This window comes from Drosophila subpulchrella, chromosome 2R (assembly GCF_014743375.2).
Source record: "Drosophila subpulchrella strain 33 F10 #4 breed RU33 chromosome 2R, RU_Dsub_v1.1 Primary Assembly, whole genome shotgun sequence".
In the NCBI taxonomy this organism is placed as follows: Eukaryota; Metazoa; Arthropoda; class Insecta; order Diptera; family Drosophilidae; genus Drosophila; species Drosophila subpulchrella.
This window is the reverse complement of record NC_050611.1, coordinates 4,090,419-4,107,391: the sequence shown is the minus strand read 5'-3', so window position 1 is coordinate 4,107,391 and position 16,973 is coordinate 4,090,419. Positions and strand designations below refer to the sequence as shown.

The 16,973-nt window shown below is 42.1% G+C and overlaps 2 protein-coding genes across 14 annotated transcripts in view; both read left to right on the top strand.

Moving 5' to 3' along the window:
- Nucleotides 1–1,104: 1,104 nt before the first annotated feature.
- The window catches only part of LOC119549282 (mucin-17), a 27,423-nt gene continuing 11,554 nt past the window's right edge, over nucleotides 1,105–16,973 (top strand). For 2 of the 13 annotated variants that reach the window (XM_037857217.1, XM_037857225.1), the window contains exons 1-9: nucleotides 1,116–1,734; nucleotides 9,653–9,754; nucleotides 10,721–10,962; nucleotides 11,016–11,162; nucleotides 11,811–11,900; nucleotides 14,803–15,113; nucleotides 15,914–16,081; nucleotides 16,135–16,255; nucleotides 16,326–16,826. In XM_037857217.1, coding sequence (XP_037713145.1) covers nucleotides 1,472–1,734; nucleotides 9,653–9,754; nucleotides 10,721–10,962; nucleotides 11,016–11,162; nucleotides 11,811–11,900; nucleotides 14,803–15,113; nucleotides 15,914–16,081; nucleotides 16,135–16,255; nucleotides 16,326–16,826 — 1,945 coding nt within the window. In that variant the 5' untranslated portion in view covers nucleotides 1,116–1,471. Of the gene's footprint in view, nucleotides 1,735–3,502; nucleotides 4,207–5,239; nucleotides 5,392–9,652; nucleotides 9,755–10,720; nucleotides 10,963–11,015; nucleotides 11,163–11,810; nucleotides 11,901–13,123; nucleotides 13,391–14,302; nucleotides 14,594–14,802; nucleotides 15,114–15,347; nucleotides 15,505–15,913; nucleotides 16,082–16,134; nucleotides 16,256–16,325; nucleotides 16,827–16,973 lie in introns of those variants that run through there. The other 11 variants (XM_037857220.1, XM_037857227.1, XM_037857219.1 and 8 more) reach the window with 10 other exon arrangements.
- LOC119549287 lies at nucleotides 8,330–9,308 on the top strand. Its single transcript, XM_037857236.1, has one exon. The coding sequence runs from the start codon at nucleotides 8,581–8,583 to the stop codon at nucleotides 8,878–8,880; it is 300 nt and encodes a 99-aa protein (XP_037713164.1). The 5' UTR covers nucleotides 8,330–8,580; the 3' UTR covers nucleotides 8,881–9,308.

Here is a 16,973-nt window from a genome sequence, read left to right as displayed (position 1 = left end):
CGCAAACAATTGTGTGAAAATTGCACAAATCCAGCTCGTAGATACAAAAGCCGGCATGGAAAGATACATGTATATAACATATGCAGGCAAAACTGATGCATATTGGGTAATGCACTTGGAATGGAAATCAATTTCTGTTGACCAACCTCAACAAAAATGATATGCAAAACGCCGGATTTAAGTTTGGTATGCATGATGGCAAATGCATTTTTAATTGCCGCATTGTTTGGTGAACTGCATATCATGCTGTTGCACAGCCCAAATTATCTTTGAAAGCCGCAGCAAATCCCATTCAGAGAATTTCCACATATCCACATATGTTTATTTCGGCCGGTTTTCACCGAAAAGAAAGAAATTTCTTTAGAGGCCCGCAGGCCAGCTCTTTTTGTTTCTCATGTCCAAAATCGCTGAACACTGAACAACGAACTCTGGAAACCGAACGAACAACAAGTGCGTCAAACACAAAATCGTAATCATCTTGTTTGCTCCAACCAGCCAGCCAGCCAGCCAGCCATCCGTCCATCTATCTATTCAACTATCCACATATCCATTCATAGATACTCTGGCAGACACACTGTCAGCGTTTCAAGTCAACCATTTTACTGGCCAAAAGAAAAAAGCGATTGGAGACCAAGAATTTCTCTTTTCAATTTGCTGTTTTGGCCTTTCTCGCTTTGCCAAATATTTTTTCAGAGCCTGGGGCCTCAGGCTCTGGCGAAGATGAACCGCTGAGCCACTTAACCCATTGCCAGCCAAATGGGCTAACCGGCCCCAAATCGAAGCACTCTGCGTAATTACGTGCCAGAGATTTACATATTTGGGCGTGCGAAGTGCATTTTTCAGTTTGGCTGCAGCAGCGCCCAGATATACTCAGATGTATCTCATGAATTCATGCAGTCGAAGGTGACAGACCAACGCAAAGACGTCAGGGGCGCTTTTTTCGAGATGGGTAGCGATGAGGCATCGCCAGATTCTGGTTATCTGAGAGTTAAGATGGGATGTGGGCGTGGGTGGGGGTACGAGGAGTACGAGTTCGTTATCTGCTGCCGCATTTGTTTATGGGTCCCGGCCGTAAAAATAAACCAAAAATTCCTTTGATTGCAGTACGAAAGCGAACGCTCCCAGGCATAAACACAACCAGCAACAGCACCCTCCATGGGAAGTCTTGAATTTTGAATTTGTGTGTCGCCGCGGCTGATAAGCTGCTCCGTAAGCAACTTTTTTGTGTTTTTTGGAGGCCCAAGTCGAAGGCAGTGCGGACCCGCTTTCAGTGGCAAAACAATGGTCGTAACTGGCGCGTAATTAACACACAAAAAAAGAGGGGTAGTGAAGCAAATTTGTTTGCCAAAAGTGTTTCATGTGCGTGAGAGGCAGTGCCTGCATGTGTATCCCCGAGATACTGAGATACTGAGTGCGGAAATGGCCTAGGGCCGCTCTAAAATCACAAACAAACGACACAGACAGCGGCAACATGGCAGGTGAGGCGCCAGCAGCAACATCGCCAGCGGGCTGCAACAGCAGCAGCAACAGAAGCAACAGCAACAGCAAGGAGACTAGTCCCGATCCCGATCCCGTCCAGCAGCAGTTGAACTCCAGTGTGGACAGTGGCATTGCGGTGCTGGAGGCGGAGACTCCGACCTTGAGGAGGCGCCAGAGATTGAGCCAGTGCCAGCGCATCCTCCAGGTGTTGCAGCGGGACCATCTCACCCACCAGCAGCTGCGAGATAGATTAAGGTGAGTTTGGACCCAGTGTGGAAATCTATATACATTCCACAGTACTATCTCCGGTTTTCATCTACCTTTTATTGCTCTCATAAAAGTCTGACGCATATTAAGTTGATCCTAATTAACACTAATCAAGCCGGTTACAGTTTGCACTTTCAAAGAGTTCCATCGAATATGATTGGGGCTTGGCATATATTAAGTTTCTGGGCAACCATTTTTATTTAATTTAAATTGAATTGTATATCTTAATATGTAATTAAGAAGTCAACTCGATTTAAGGCCATATGATATTTTCTTAAGATTTCACTGACTAGATTTAGTTGGTATAGTCATGGTATGGTTATAGAGTGATCATCGCCATCACTTTTTAAATTAAATCCAGTAAGTTAGTCGTAAAATAAGCATGTGTCATAAGGCCATTAGAAGGGGTACATGAATTCATAAATTTAATGATATGATACTTCGTATTTAATGGCTATAAATATAATGAGAAACCTTTTAGAATAGCATGGGAATAGCTTAAGGTGCTCTTTTTCGTATTACCAGAACGGAAGCAACTGGCTGCTGGGATTGGCCTATTGCCCCAAACCGACTTGGGTGCGCATGGAGCCCACAGTCTCGTGTGTGGTAACTGCATTGGCTGCATGCATCTCCATCTGCATCTGAAGCTCTCAGACTGCGGGCGGATATCAATTTATGCAAATTCGCCGACCTCAAAATGGAAATGACAAAATCTCGGGCGCAGTCAGTCAGTCAGCCATGTCACTCGTACAGCCAGAAGTCATTCCGTGAGCAGTTGGGCTCTTCTGGGAATCCGTTTCGACAATTGTCAAAGAGAAACCCGCTGCTTCTGGCCACAGAGCTTTCAAATGAGTTTGCAATTTGTTTGGGAAACTACGGTCGAAGTGGCGGGGAAGTTCCATTAGAATGATAATGGACGACCAACCCAGTTTGGCGATCATAATTGAAGAAACCTCTTTAAACTGTATTGTTGTCTTTTCATTGGAAGAAACTGTACACTTTATGAGGGGATAAGTTTAGATTTTTATGGTGTTCCATGGAATTGATTGCTAAGGGAAATAGACAAAATCAAAATTAAAGTCAAGAATTCATCTATTATTTTATTTTTATAATATCTAGCCAATATAATGCATATAAAATGTCTCAAAACCTGAAACCCCTGGAATTAATTGCTAAATTAAATAAACAAAATCTTAATAAAATCGATCTATTAAATGAAATTGATCTATTATTAATTATGTATAGTATCTGCCCAATATAAACCCCATAAAATTGATAATTTTTGTATACATATAGAGCATCTCAGAACCGACTGACCATACAACCTGAGACCCCTAACCCACTCCGTGATAATTTCGTTTTTCCACACCAGTTTCGCCGCCCGAGGAGTGGAGTCGCAATCTTATCGAATATTTCATAATTAAGTTGATTAATGCCAATTAATTGCCGTAAGCTTTGCATGGCCAATGGCAGGGCCAATCGATTTCAGGGGTTTATTTTTCCTTCTGGCCACAAACTCTTGCCACCAGCCAAGCGGCGGACATGTGACTGGCAGCTGCCAAGTGGCATTTGCATTTGCATAAGGTCCGTTGGACAATGGACGAAATGCCAACGAATATTGGATGGTGGGGAGGGGTAGGGGTCATAACTGTCCATATTTCAGAGGGCTCAATGGGGATTTGCTTTCCACCCCTCGGTTGCATGGTCGACAAAGCTCCGACTGACCCACTGCGCCACCAATGGCCAGTTCCATTTTGGTTACTCGCCCGCAACGCACACAAAACCTTTAAAAAAACAAAATTAAAAAAAACCCAGCGATTACAATTATTAGAAATAATATTAGGCCCCCGAATTAAGCGAATTGGAAAGGGTATATATATGTGACTTAACCTCCGAAATAGTCTTGACACTTATCTGCGAGTTTTTCGTCGCATACCGAGATATACCTACCTATATAATTATCACTGGACGCGAGCGGAACTCTTATCAAATCAACGGACGGCTTATGTACACGATCCGCAATAACGAAGTGGGCAAACAAAATCCAATATAATGCCCCTATATATAAATTGTGCAAAAAAGTAAACAAAACCAAATAAAACTTGGCTAAAATAAACCTGTCGCCATTTCAGGCCCAGTCGGAGTCAGCTGCTCCAATCGTTAAGTTAGCCGAAGATCGTTGGCGAACTGGAGGCCCTTAGCCGCGTGATCTTAATCAGTTCTGTTACGATACGTTTATAGCCGCGTTTTGTTTCAATTACTGCGTCATGCATTCGGGTTTGTTTTCGGGTTTACTTGAGGTTGGAGTGAGTTCGAGGTGATCGGGATCGGTGGTGCGGGGGCAATGGCAATTAGCTGGCCGAAACACCTCCGAAAGATATTCCCCGAAAAGTGATTGATAATCGTCGTACATAACTGCAAACAGAAATAACAAACCAAACGAGAGAATCAAAATTTGTGGTAATTATTTATTCAGATATTCCCCCGGCGAAGTTCACTTCGGTTCCATAAAAATACGAAATAAAACCCACAACTTTAATGCCAACTGAAGTGAATAACACGATAATTAAACACATTTTTCTTAGAACCATCCACACACATCAGAAAAAACCCCAAAGCTATAATTTTGGTAATTTATTTATGCAAAGTAAAAGGAAGTTATGCAACTCCCAACTCCCCTCGAAGATCTCGCCAGAAAACAGCAATACTGTCGATAAGAATATTGCAAAAGCACATACAAACATTTATCAACTTTAATTAGTGCTAATCGCGGTGTGCAAAAATAAACACACAGGAAAACACTTAAGCAAATAAATATACGAATAAGTAACGACCGGTACGTGATTCAAGCGATTGCAGCCAAAGTAATTTTTAACTGCTCAAAAGTGACTGCATCTTAACTGAATAATGTCTTCTTAAATGATTTATGGCAAGTGCTTTTATTCTTGGTAGTTATTCTTATGTTGGAATTAATTTTTCAATCGTCACGAAATCGAGTGTGACCAATTGCAAAAGTTTTACACAATAATGAGCTGTACCTAAAAATATTTATTTACGTGATGTTTCCACTGGTAACTAGTTTTACTACAAGTGCTGCCATTTAGAACACAACTTTAAGTTCTCGAAACTCAAATGCCATGTAAAGGGTATTTACCCACACAACTTCAAGTCGAAATCTTGGTAATTTAAACTGAACAAACAAACACTTTTTGATAAGACTAAGGCCAAAGAATGAATTGGCCGAAAAACACGTAAAATGCTCACAAGAAGGTGATAGCCCCATATAAGAAATGATATGGTGGTGGAATTTTCAGTTCTGATAAGTTTTATGAAGTATTCTTCAGGCGATACCTTTGATTTAGTCTAGTTGGGTGTTTCATTAGAGGTGGAATTTAATACGATTGACTTCCGGTAACTGTGTGTGTTTGTTTCTAATGTAAATGCAATGAAATCGATGTCGTAATCCTAATTGAATTCCCTGCGAATTCCGCAGTGCTTCAAGCGCTGGATGCGCCCCTATATCTGCCTTATGGAGCTGCCAATCCATCGACCGGGAAGTGGAAATCTGCTGCTGGGACTCACCTCCGTGGTGGGCCTCATCGGAGGCGCCTACCTGCTGCAGTGTGGCGCCCAGCGGCTCTTGGGGTGAGTTAATCAAATGGAGATAAATCAAAATATTGAAACCGATGGCTGCAAGTTCGGATACGTGAGCCAAACTCGGGATCCGCACGTGCAGATGCAGTCTATATGCGCTGTGCATCTTGCAGATACAAAATGCAGTGCGAGATAAATCCGAAATAGAAACTGAAACTAAACTTTCTTGACTGCAGCTTCAACCCGGTTACGTGTCCATCGTTTCGCATGACTTGATTGCGTTTGCGTGTGGGAAATGGCCAAATGAAAGAGATTTGACATAATTACTGCCATTTCTCCAGCCTCCATTTGCCACTAGGTATTTGCCACTTGGCTGGGATGCAGTTGCTCACTTTGGTCATCGGGTGCGCGGCTTCGCCTTAATTAGGGATTGCGCAATGCCCGCCACCTGTTTCGAATTTATGCTGCACCGATGGCCTGCCGGTCCGTTAGACATTACGTCTCATAACATTCCCGGCCCAGACGAACTGTCATTGACTCCTCGCCAATTTGGCCATAAGAACCATAGAATCTTGAAGAATGGCATGGCCAACGGAAGTCGTTGGCCAACAAAGGGCACTGCTTTCCCCCTCTCTTCGCGTTTTCCTTAAAAAGCGTCACAAATTGCCAATAACAATTAGCCGTGGCCAACAACGCCCCTCGATTGTTTGCCTTCGTCACCATTCAATGGCAACTTAATTAGCCGCTTTGTGGACAATTTTATTTGTATTACTACTGTTGCGGTAGTTACACATCATTTTTGAGTGTATTAGCGTACTGTGCGTTTCGCAATTGTAGGGTTTTTGGGAAGTCCAATTTATTAATGCAAAAAAAAGCAAAATATCAGAATACAAAAATGGCGTGTAAACTATGAAGCTTTATTGAAAGTGTACACCTTGAAAAATGTGTAGATCATGACCTCAACTTTAATAAGCAGACTAAAATTGTAGTTTTTGGTAATATATTACGTAAAAATAACAACCTTTTGACTCTTACCTCCTTTTGTTATTATAATAACTACATACAAATTAATCCACTATCCTAAAAACACAGTGCTAGAGAATTCTATAAAAAAATTTTCAGTGATTCCATAGTTGTACGTATTTTTTACACACCTAAGATAATTTTTTTACGAGTTATTTTTATCTTGGTTTAAAAAAAATAACGCATCTACCAAATCAAAGTTATAAAAATATTTAGTTAATTTTAAAATGGTTAATATCATAATGATTTCATCTTAAAATATGTAAATAAACAAATTTCCTAACCTACCATGTAAATAACCTAAGCAATATGTTTGTTCTCAATTTTAAACTTTATAGATCTTCTTTAATGCGTATTCCAGTTACAAAGTATTAAAAAATTTCAGTGCACTTTTAATTCACATACCAATTGCCGGGCTTTAAAGACGTCTTGATATTATAAATGTCTCTCAAAAAAGTGGCTTACGCTTAAACCCAAACAAGTTGTGGATCTGTGGAAAGTCAGACAAATGCAATTAACGCTGCCCGATGGCACAGCACAGATATGCACAGATATTCTGGGTTTTTATTTGCTATTAAAGTGAGAACAAACGAGTTATGTTAGCCTTGTGGCAAGTGAAAAGCCGCAAAAAGTTATATCCGAAACATTTTAACAGTCGAAAGTGGGATCTAAAACCGCATGTGAGAGTGAGAACCATAACAAGTTGTAGGCGAGAAATGTGTACGAAATATTTAAACAACAGCGATTATATCCATATAGGATTTAGCAGTATTATTTTCTATCTGGTTTGTGGTAAAAGGTGCTGAAAATATGTTTGCCCATAACATACATATTTCAGTGCCTGCTTTTAGGCTTTACTTGTAAATTTCTAAATTTTATTAAACATATTGGCAAGGTAAAAAAGATATTTAAAAGAAGTCCCAGACCCATTTAGATACGGTCAGTGATGATCTCACAAAAAATGATGATCAACTTCTAGACAATAAAAACTTGATTACTCCTATCACAATAAAACAATTTATAATGCCACTTACTCAGTGTTCTACCAAGAATTTATAATCATTTTCAAGTTCTGGGAATTTCCGGAGGTTGTGTTATCAATGAAGCGTGTGTGAAAGCTTTCGGCCTGGTTGGGATATTAATAAAGACGGAACCTGAGGGCCTGACGCTTTCTCGTGCGGGAATATGCTAATGGGATACATGAGACATACATACATATATTAACCCAGATTCTCAGCACAGATTTCTAGGGAATCTCAAGACATCGGATACGGTCTTTTTGTAAAATGTTCCCCGGATTTTAGAACGATGAAAGTGTTTCCGCTTGATGGCGCCATTTATTGCCAAAATAATGATTAAAATAAACTCGTATTCAGCCAGCAGTCGATTGATTAGTTTATAAAACGCTCGCAGCATGAATACATTATTTTTTTGCTGGACAAGAATTAAGCCAACTCGTTTGCGGAATGTTTCTCACCATTAGCATATGGAAATTAATGAAGCTCGGGCCAAGACGGCGATCGGGAAAAATATTGCCAAAAATAAATTAGTAGACAAATGAATGCAGTGGACAGCCGATGATGTTGACTGGTGAATATCTTCCCCCGAACCGAAACGGTTCCTGCTTGACCAGATTTCCAAATCTGGGGAGGTGGGTATAACCACCAGAGATCGGAGAAGAAAGGCGATAAATCTGCATGGAAATATGCACAGTCATGGCTTGGATTCCGCTATATAGACCTGTTCGACGGGATCGTGTGCAGGGGAACTTACTTACGTCATTAACGAGTTTGTTTAGCGATAGAGAGGGAGAGGTTCCCGCTCTCCACGACGCAAACCGGCATGGGATATGGTATGGATATGTACAAGGCGTTTGGGGCTACCGAGAGACTATCGCCATAGAGACCCGATCCGATCTCAGCTGTTGACCGCCGACTCTCAAAGCCAACTGCGCATAACAAAGGCGAACCTTGTGTGAGAAAGTTGTCAGTGTCGTGGGACGCGGATCGCGATTTGATAGCAATTTGGCATTAAGTGCTTCCATTGGCGAAATCGGTTCAACGCGATTGCCATGCCAAAAAATCCCAGTGAGCCCAGCGTCGCTAATCAGTCGACAAACATTTCGAATACCTGAAAACCCGATCATCACATCTGGCAACCCGGACTACAAACAGAACCAGGCAGCAAACACACCGGACTATCCGAGATCCAGGGAGAATGCTCTTCTCCGCGGTGGTAATCTGCCAGGTGGAGCGGCTGATGTGCCTGCCCATCAGCTTCGCGGTCCTGGGATTCCTCTTCATGACCTGCACCATGGAGGTGGTGCTGCTCAAGCTGACCACCAGTGACTCGGTCTTCGGACGCCCAGCCGAGGATTGGGAGGAGAATGGAGGTCCGGATGGCGAGGAGCAGATCTACTACGAGAATCTGGAGAACAACTTCGAGCACTGGGCCCGCCGCCGGATGAGGTTCCACCAGCGCCAGCAGCAACAGCAACAGAACCATCTGCCCATCTAGGATAACATAAGCCTAAATTTACGAGTATACTATATTTAAGTAGATCGGTATAAGCGGGTATACTGACTGAGCTTCCACGCCTTATGTATTCGATTGTTTCGCCAGTGTAATGTTTTCGCTAGCTGTTTATGGTTGAAAATTTTCCTTAAATTATATTTGTTTGTTTTATAAGCGAAATTGCGAATTTTGCCATTTGAATAAGTTAAGAGGCGAACCGATTGGCAATTGCTCATTCGGAGCACGTACAAGACACCCAGGAATTCCCTTCTTCTCTCTATTGTGTAAGAACTGTAAGTGACTGACATAATCCGAATGCATATCGAGACAGTGCGTCTCCCTAGATTGTAGTTGTAAGCTGTGTGATAGAGCTACATGTATTTTGAGCCATGCGATAGAGTAGGTTGATTAAACTTGGCTATAAAACCCCATTCAGATTTTGTTTGCCTGGTCCAACGGGTTTGTGCTGTTGTTATGCAATGTTTTGCTGGGATAACAACCGGGGAGAAAGTCAATTGCCCCATGCAATTGCCGTTGGGTGGAGCTGGAGCCCCGACTGTTTGTTTCTGGGGGAAGAGCCTCGTTTTGCTGGGTTCAAAAGTTAGGCAACACGATCGATAGCCACCGGCTAATTGGCTGATTTTAGCCAGCGACCTTCTGGCCGTTGAATAACCCCAGCTGTTCACTAGAACTGACCTGACTAATCGTCGTGTTTTGGACTATCTGAACGTTCTCGAAATAACATCTGCGACTCCTTCCGCCTTTTTTCTTGCAGCAAACTAGCCCATAAGAAGTGGAAAAGGGAGGAGAAGGACTCCAGCGAGGATCACAACTGCAACGTCTGCTGTGCGGACCTGGATCTGAGCAGTGCCAAAAAGTGAGTAGAAGTCGAATATCTGCCATATCACCATATCTGAGTAATACCCGAAAATACCAGTTTGATAATATTGCTGATATTTATCACAGTTTCAAGATCTATTTGTTTGCTGTTTAGATATTCTTACGTTTTAACTGGACAGGTTCATTATACTTATATGCAAAAAAAATAATATTAATAGGGAAAGTATGTTACTTTCTCTTTGTCGGGTTGAATATTAATAATATGAGTATTGGCGTATCGTTAGGACGATAAAAATAGTAAGGAATTAATAATTAAAGGGTATAATTAAAAGAAATCAAGGAATAAATAAACACTCGAGGACAATATATATGGGTTTCTGGGATCGTAAAACATTTGATTTTGATTATGAAAAAACGTAAAAATTTATTTTTCTTAATTAAGAAAAATATATTTTTAAAGTATTTAAAGGTCATTGGCGGATCCAGAAATTGGTTGTGGGGGGGATATTAAGAAAATGTGTTGAGTAGAAATCACAAATGAGGAATAAAATACATATTACATATACTCTTTAACCCGAGTGAGGGGGATCTATCCCCTATATCGCCCCCAAGTGGATCCGCGCATAGTTCTGGTTATATTTTTAAAATAATTCAACTGGATTTTCTCCAGAAACATAAGGTCGTCTTTACATGGAACGGAATTCTCTACCGTTCGCATATCACCAGTTATTAAAACCGGTGTTGAATATTTATGTTACCTTCCATTTGACAAAAATTGTAACTGCGCATCAATAAAGAGTTAAAACACAAGACCTTTGATAATAAAAATGTTGCAAATTACTTAAACAACAAGAAAATAACCCCTTTAGATAAGCAAACCTAGAAGAGGGGTTAGGGCTATGTATTCCAGAGCTTTATTACATTGTTATAGACATTTCAGACAAACGACCTTAAGAAGTAGCGAATGTATAACCAATTTAAGTACCGTTTTTCCACCTCCCAGCTACGTGACATGTTGCACCTGCGGGAAATCCGTGTGCCGCGGGCCAAAGTGCGCCGACTGGCGGCCCAAGGACGCCAAGTGGGAGTGCCAGCTGTGCCAGAGCTCCAAGGAGTCGCTGGCCCACACCTCCTCGTGGGTGGCCGAGCAGATGTCCTTCAACCAGCACAAGTTCGTCTATCCGATGCGGGCGCGGAGCGAGGTCTACATACCGATTGTGGGCGATGGCAACGACAGCAGCATGCGTAAGTGCAGTCCTTAAATATTAATATGCGGGATACTTAATATCGATTTGCAGAGTTCGAGAGTGTTAGCCAGATTGGCCAGACTGCCAGCATGGACGAGCGGGCCAAGATCCGCGAGTACGTCGAGGAGATCGTGGCCGAAATGCTGGGCGGTAATTTGGACCACATCAGAGTGGGGCAGCTGTCCAAAAGCGAGAACTGTAAGTACCCCTTGTCGAGATTTGATTAGAGAAGATTTATTTCATGCAATTGGTGCAAATCCAAATTAATTGGCGGGGCAACATTTTTGTGTGTCGTTTTTAAGTTTCTAATTTTGTTTGCTTAATAAAAAACATTTTTAATGTTATATTTCAAGGATGAATTTATAAGAATTTAAATCTTTACTTGCAATCAATACTGAAAATTTCTGAAATAATATCTACCTTCGCAAAAATAAAATATATTTCAAATCCTTTTTGTAGAACAAAATGTTTAATTTTAATATTAAATATCAAAAATTAAGTTTTAAAAGAAAAACAAATTTATACATAAGTATTTATTTGTCTTTTTTTAAAATTTATTTATTATATTTATAATTAGTTTATAGTAGCTGATAACTAAATTATACAAATTATTTTTTGACAACAATTCAAGCAATTTGCAACAATGTTGCAGCAAGTTTGGAAACAAAGTTGCACAACATACTGCTAACGTCAAATCGAGGTATACTTTTAGGCGAGCTTTTAAGTGAGAGCTTGCTGGAAAGCCTTTCTGTCCATTTCGTTTTGTTCGCTTATTAACCAATATTTGCACACCCACACAACACATCACACACACAAACACCATACACACCACACACCTGCAATCAGACTTGCAACTCTTTGATAAATTCCATGCGAAGCTGAGTAACCTGCTTATCAATGTGGAAAACAGTTTGTGCGCGCGTGCGCTCAAGGGAGGTAAGTAATCGGTAAACGATAGTCACTAATCGATCGAGCTCGCACGCTGTAATCGCCTGTTTTGTACGCTAACCTTTGTCCTGTCGATTCGTAGTTTCTACAGGTAGTATCTTTAATAGCTGATAGTTTATTTGTGTAGGTGCTATAAATACAGTCTATCTTATCAAGTGCTGATATCCTTTTTAAGAAATAGTGTAATTTTCTTCCGGCTCTTTATCTATTTATTATTATTGGTATTTTAGATAAAGTTGAATGAAACGTTTTCAGTTTCGACCAAGGTTTTTCTTTTCTCACACAACTTTTTTTTAAAAGATATACTTAGCTAGCAGAACGTTTGTAATTTTAAAAGCTAAAGGGGTTTTACTGCGACATTTGATAGATAAAAATTGAAAATATTTTGAGCATGATTCCATCATCAGAACAACACAACCAAGAACCAATTATTTTTATTAATTTCATAGATTATTGGAAGTGTACAAGTTTATCATATCATATCGTAATAACAGTGCGTCTGCTTTTTTAACCTTGGTATGTACACAATGTTCCGGATCCTAGACCCCAAAGCAAATCTATGAATCAATGATTGTAGGTGTAGTAAATGCTAGTTCTTATCACTAGACAATAATCAGAGCGTCCAATTAAAATGGCAAAGCAACAGTGTGTAACACGGTCCCCCTCCCTTTGAAATCGCGGTCAATGCTTGTTGATAAGAAGCGCCAAAGAGTCAGCTCGTCGGTGATAAGACCCCCGAGCTTTGATAAGGCTTTTCAGCTATTGAAGTGCCGATGGCAGCGAGAACATTATGATACAACGCTGCAGGTACTTTTTCAAGTACAAAATCCCAGCCTTACCTCGGCTGAGAGACAGCGATAGACATTAATCATACGCACCGTTGGCGTGCATTGCTCACCAACAGGTTTCGTAAACACAGAAAATTGGCGTAAATGTCTTACTTACAAGATCACTCTAGGGGTTGAGTCTTAACAAGCGATTGATTTGGTCACGCTCCCAGCTTAGTTCGGCATTTTGGGCAGCAAAACGCTGGTCAATAACGAAGTTAAACTTCGCCTTTCGGCCAAATCGCACAATCTGGCCCACTGTAGGCCCTCCATACGTACACAAAATATGAACTGAAGTGTGTGAGTGAGCGTTTAGACGTTCGCCGCTCACCGCTTACCGCTCGGCAATCGCCGGCACCGCTTCAGTTGCCAGAAGCGCCGCGCCGTGATCGTAACGCCAATTGAGCTACGGGCCAAAAGAGTCCGGCCGAAACGCGTGTGATAACATGGGATATAGAAGAACATACTACCCTCGCACATAGATCAAGAATTCGGGCCAGCAGATAGAGGAACTTTTCCACCTTCAGAGATAAAGCCCCAAAACAAACAGACCAAGAGACCGCATTAAGTGATGAGTTATCAGCAACCTTGACCCGACACTAAGTTGGCTTGGCAAAATATAAAAATGAGCAAAAATAGAAATCAATAATCGTGAGTTAAAACAACGAGCGACAGACGAGGAAGAGACCTTAATCAACGCTAATAAATATTAATGATATTAATAACGCCATCCCCGCTTAGAGCTCTGAATGTGTAATCCCGAGATTAACAACAAATTATGATCGTGAAAATGATGATCGCGGACTTTCAACACGTTTCCGTAACCAAACTCACTGGCTGTAGTTAATGTCTGACCTTACCTAAGTAAAACCTTTTAACAGAGTAATACCTTGTGCACCCAACTTATCGCGGGCCCAGTTAACCGATCGATGTCGGAGCAGTCTGAAGGGGTATTATCGGGCCACTTTAAGAGAACTAAATATAAAAAGTGGAAAATAGCGAGTGATAATTGCCAGAGTAATTTCTTCTGAACCCTGAACTTTGGAGTCGTAGTCGTATAATAATCTCAGACAATGAGAACTGATCCGGCTGGTTCTGTCCTAGGGGCCAGTTTCTGGGGCTATTTCCATTGATGACTAGTGCGTTAATGAATGCCTGTTCTGGATACAAAAGTTTGTGTCTCTGACATTTTTGCACACCTGAATGAGTAACGGGGGACTAGCCATATACCTATGTATCCATTCAGCCAGCTAGACATCCAGCAGATAAAGAAATATGGGCGGCTTTGTAACGCAAAATAGATAACTCGGGGTTATTCATTATGCGATGTGGTATTTACCGCAATACGTTAATAGACTTAGCATGTCAAAGAAAATGATAAATATGCGAACCGTAGTCGCGATTTTCAGCCTGAGTGAGTTGTTCGAAGTTTTGGAGAGCTCCGGTTGCTCAAGCGTTTAAGGGGAGGCGGTGACATATTTATGTTCGGAGCTCAATTAGGGGAACAAAGCCTACGGAAAGAAAAAAAATAACACTCAAATGTTTGCTCAATATAATTAACAGCTCAGCCGACCGTTATATCAATGAAAGCTCTAAACAAAACCGAAATACAAATACCAACTCCGCATTGGGACGGGAACAGCAAACGTAAATAAACAAATAGGCGAGATATCAACGATTCAGCGGTATCAGACGTACATATACGATATTTGCGAATATATATCTAGAGATATATGTTAGATACACATATGTATGCATGCAGCATGGACTTTACTTTGGGCCTAGTCACTGGCATGTATGCCGTTGTGGCCGTAATTGTCTTTTACGTGGTTTACGTCATTGAGGTGAAATTAGGTATGGCTAAAACACTCACACACTCACTTACTTTCTTCGCCTTTCACACTCACTCACACACACACTCACACCCGCCCAGAAGTAACCGAGTTTTCACTTTTAATTGTATCGATCTCTGCTAACCAAGCATATGTTGTTAGTGCATGGTATTGGCCAGCATTCTGGGTCTTGCACGTTTTTTGCTCACAACGCTCTACACTTGCTTTCAGATCTGCCGGCCATCGTAAATGGCCACAACAGCGGCAATGGTTTAGGCCATAATAATAATAATAACAATAACAACAATGCTGATTCCGAGCTGGCCGACATCTCGCAGACCCGTCTACGCAGTCTCATCGAGACCATCATAGCGGAGACCCTGCGAAGCACCTCCCTGAGTGCCAGTGGAGCCGTCTCGGAGATCAGTCTGGACACCAGATCCCACGCCTCCGGAAATGGCCTAAAACGGCGCCATCGCACCGAGCACTACTTCGAGCCGAAGATCTACCAGGATCTGCTGGCCACGGCGGTGCTGAATAAGGTAAGCCCCACTGACCTATGTTCTATGATACCACCTGTGGTATCACGACTGTCAACCCCCTCCCCCCGTGGAAATTCAACCACTTTGTAAGCCCTGTTCTCGGGCCATTTCCGCCATTTTAACTGGCCCCCCTCCCCGTGCAGTTTTCCCTTTCGTTCGACCTGCACTTGGGCGGCTTCGATTTTCCAGTTGCCACATCGCCGAAACGGACCAGGCTAATTAGTTGCAGTCCATTGTCTTGCCTGTGCAGACGTTTTAGCCAAACAACCAACCAGCAGCAGCGGAAGAATACTGAAATCAAACCCAGCGCTAATTAGATAAATCCATTTGTTGGAAAATCGAACAGAGTTTCATCAGCCAAATCAGGATCATGGCTGATCCAGGGGAAAAAGTAAATAAATTACCGGAGTAATGTTCGAGAGCACCTGGTGAAATGATTCAGCTAGCCATAATTTCGTCATTCCGATCGTATCATGGCGCCACCGATCCAGTCAGCATCGAACTGCCCAATTTCCTTATCAAATCGGTTTCTGCAACCTGGCCAGCGATTAACTTCGTCACGGCACTCAATCAATATTGGCTGGTAATCGATGACGAAACCAGTGAATGGTCGTCAAGTGTCGTCGAGTGGCTAGTTAAATATTGCCGGGTATAATCAGCTTAAGGGCTTTTTTTGTCGCACAAGCAGTTGACCCACAACAAATCGGGAACTCTGGGGTTCAACAACACTTTTATTGCACAATGCCAAGGTCGATGGGCTCAAAATTTGCTCTTTTCTTTCTACGTTTTCTTTTTCCCAGATTGCGGATAAGGAAGGTAATACAAGGCTTTTGGCAGAGAGTACGCCGGACTTGAGTGGTCGCCACATTGACGAGAATTTCAATGCCGAAGCGCTGAGCACCACGTCCGGAAGCTCAATAGAACCCCGTAGTGATTGCAGCCTCACAGACCATGAAATCGGACTTGATGTAGGTATAAGAAGTATGCAATAGTATGGTATTATTATCGTAATGGTTTACAGAATGGCAAATCCCAATCCCTGCAAACGGACTTGGAAAGGGAATCGGTCCTTAGTGATTATATAGCCGCACATATGGTGCCACTGCCAGACTTTTCGGCATCCGTCACCGAATCCGAGGATGGTAAGTGACTGCCACTGCCTTCAAGCCCACATCCAAAGTATATATCGGTTATCTCCCCCCTCTCTATTAGATATTGGATCCATCTCCTCGGGTATGATCGGTGATGGAAACTGGGAAGACAACTGGCTGTTCAAGAAGAAACGCAGCTCGGCCACTCCGAGCAGCATTGGCATGCTAGTGCCCGCACCCACGGAGAATGTCCGGGCCCAGATTGGCGATAAGACCACCGACGAGGTCAGCGATCTCTCGGAGATGGGTTCGGACATTGAGGAGAGCTCCCTGGACCTACTGCGATGCAACGATCTGAACGATCGTCTGCTGAGCAAGCACCTGATTGGTGGCCAGAACACTAAGCTCGTCCTCGATGAGCTCGTAGATCGTACGAGTCTTACATCCCACACATTGCTTGAGGAGCACGAGCCCGCATTTACGGAGACAACCAATGAGTATGTGGTGTCTCCCATGGCCGTGCCATCTGATATTAAAGCTCCATCTCCGACACCGCCACCACCACCAATGATATTCCAAGATGACCTATTGAATGAGGAGCCAGTCCACACTCCCATTGCAGGTAGCTTTTGTAAAACTTTTCCTGTTTACCTCCAATTATTGTAACTCATTCTTACTGCTAAGACTTGGATTAACCCCTAGACATAGAACATTAAACCTTAGATCGTTGATAACATCTTTGATTTAGACAGTCCGAAACCCTCCCCGT

Coding starts and splice junctions, on each gene's coding strand:
- LOC119549287 (XM_037857236.1), top strand. CDS start 8,581: ATGCTCTTCTCCGCGGTGGTAATCTGCCAGGTGGAGCGGCTGATGTGC.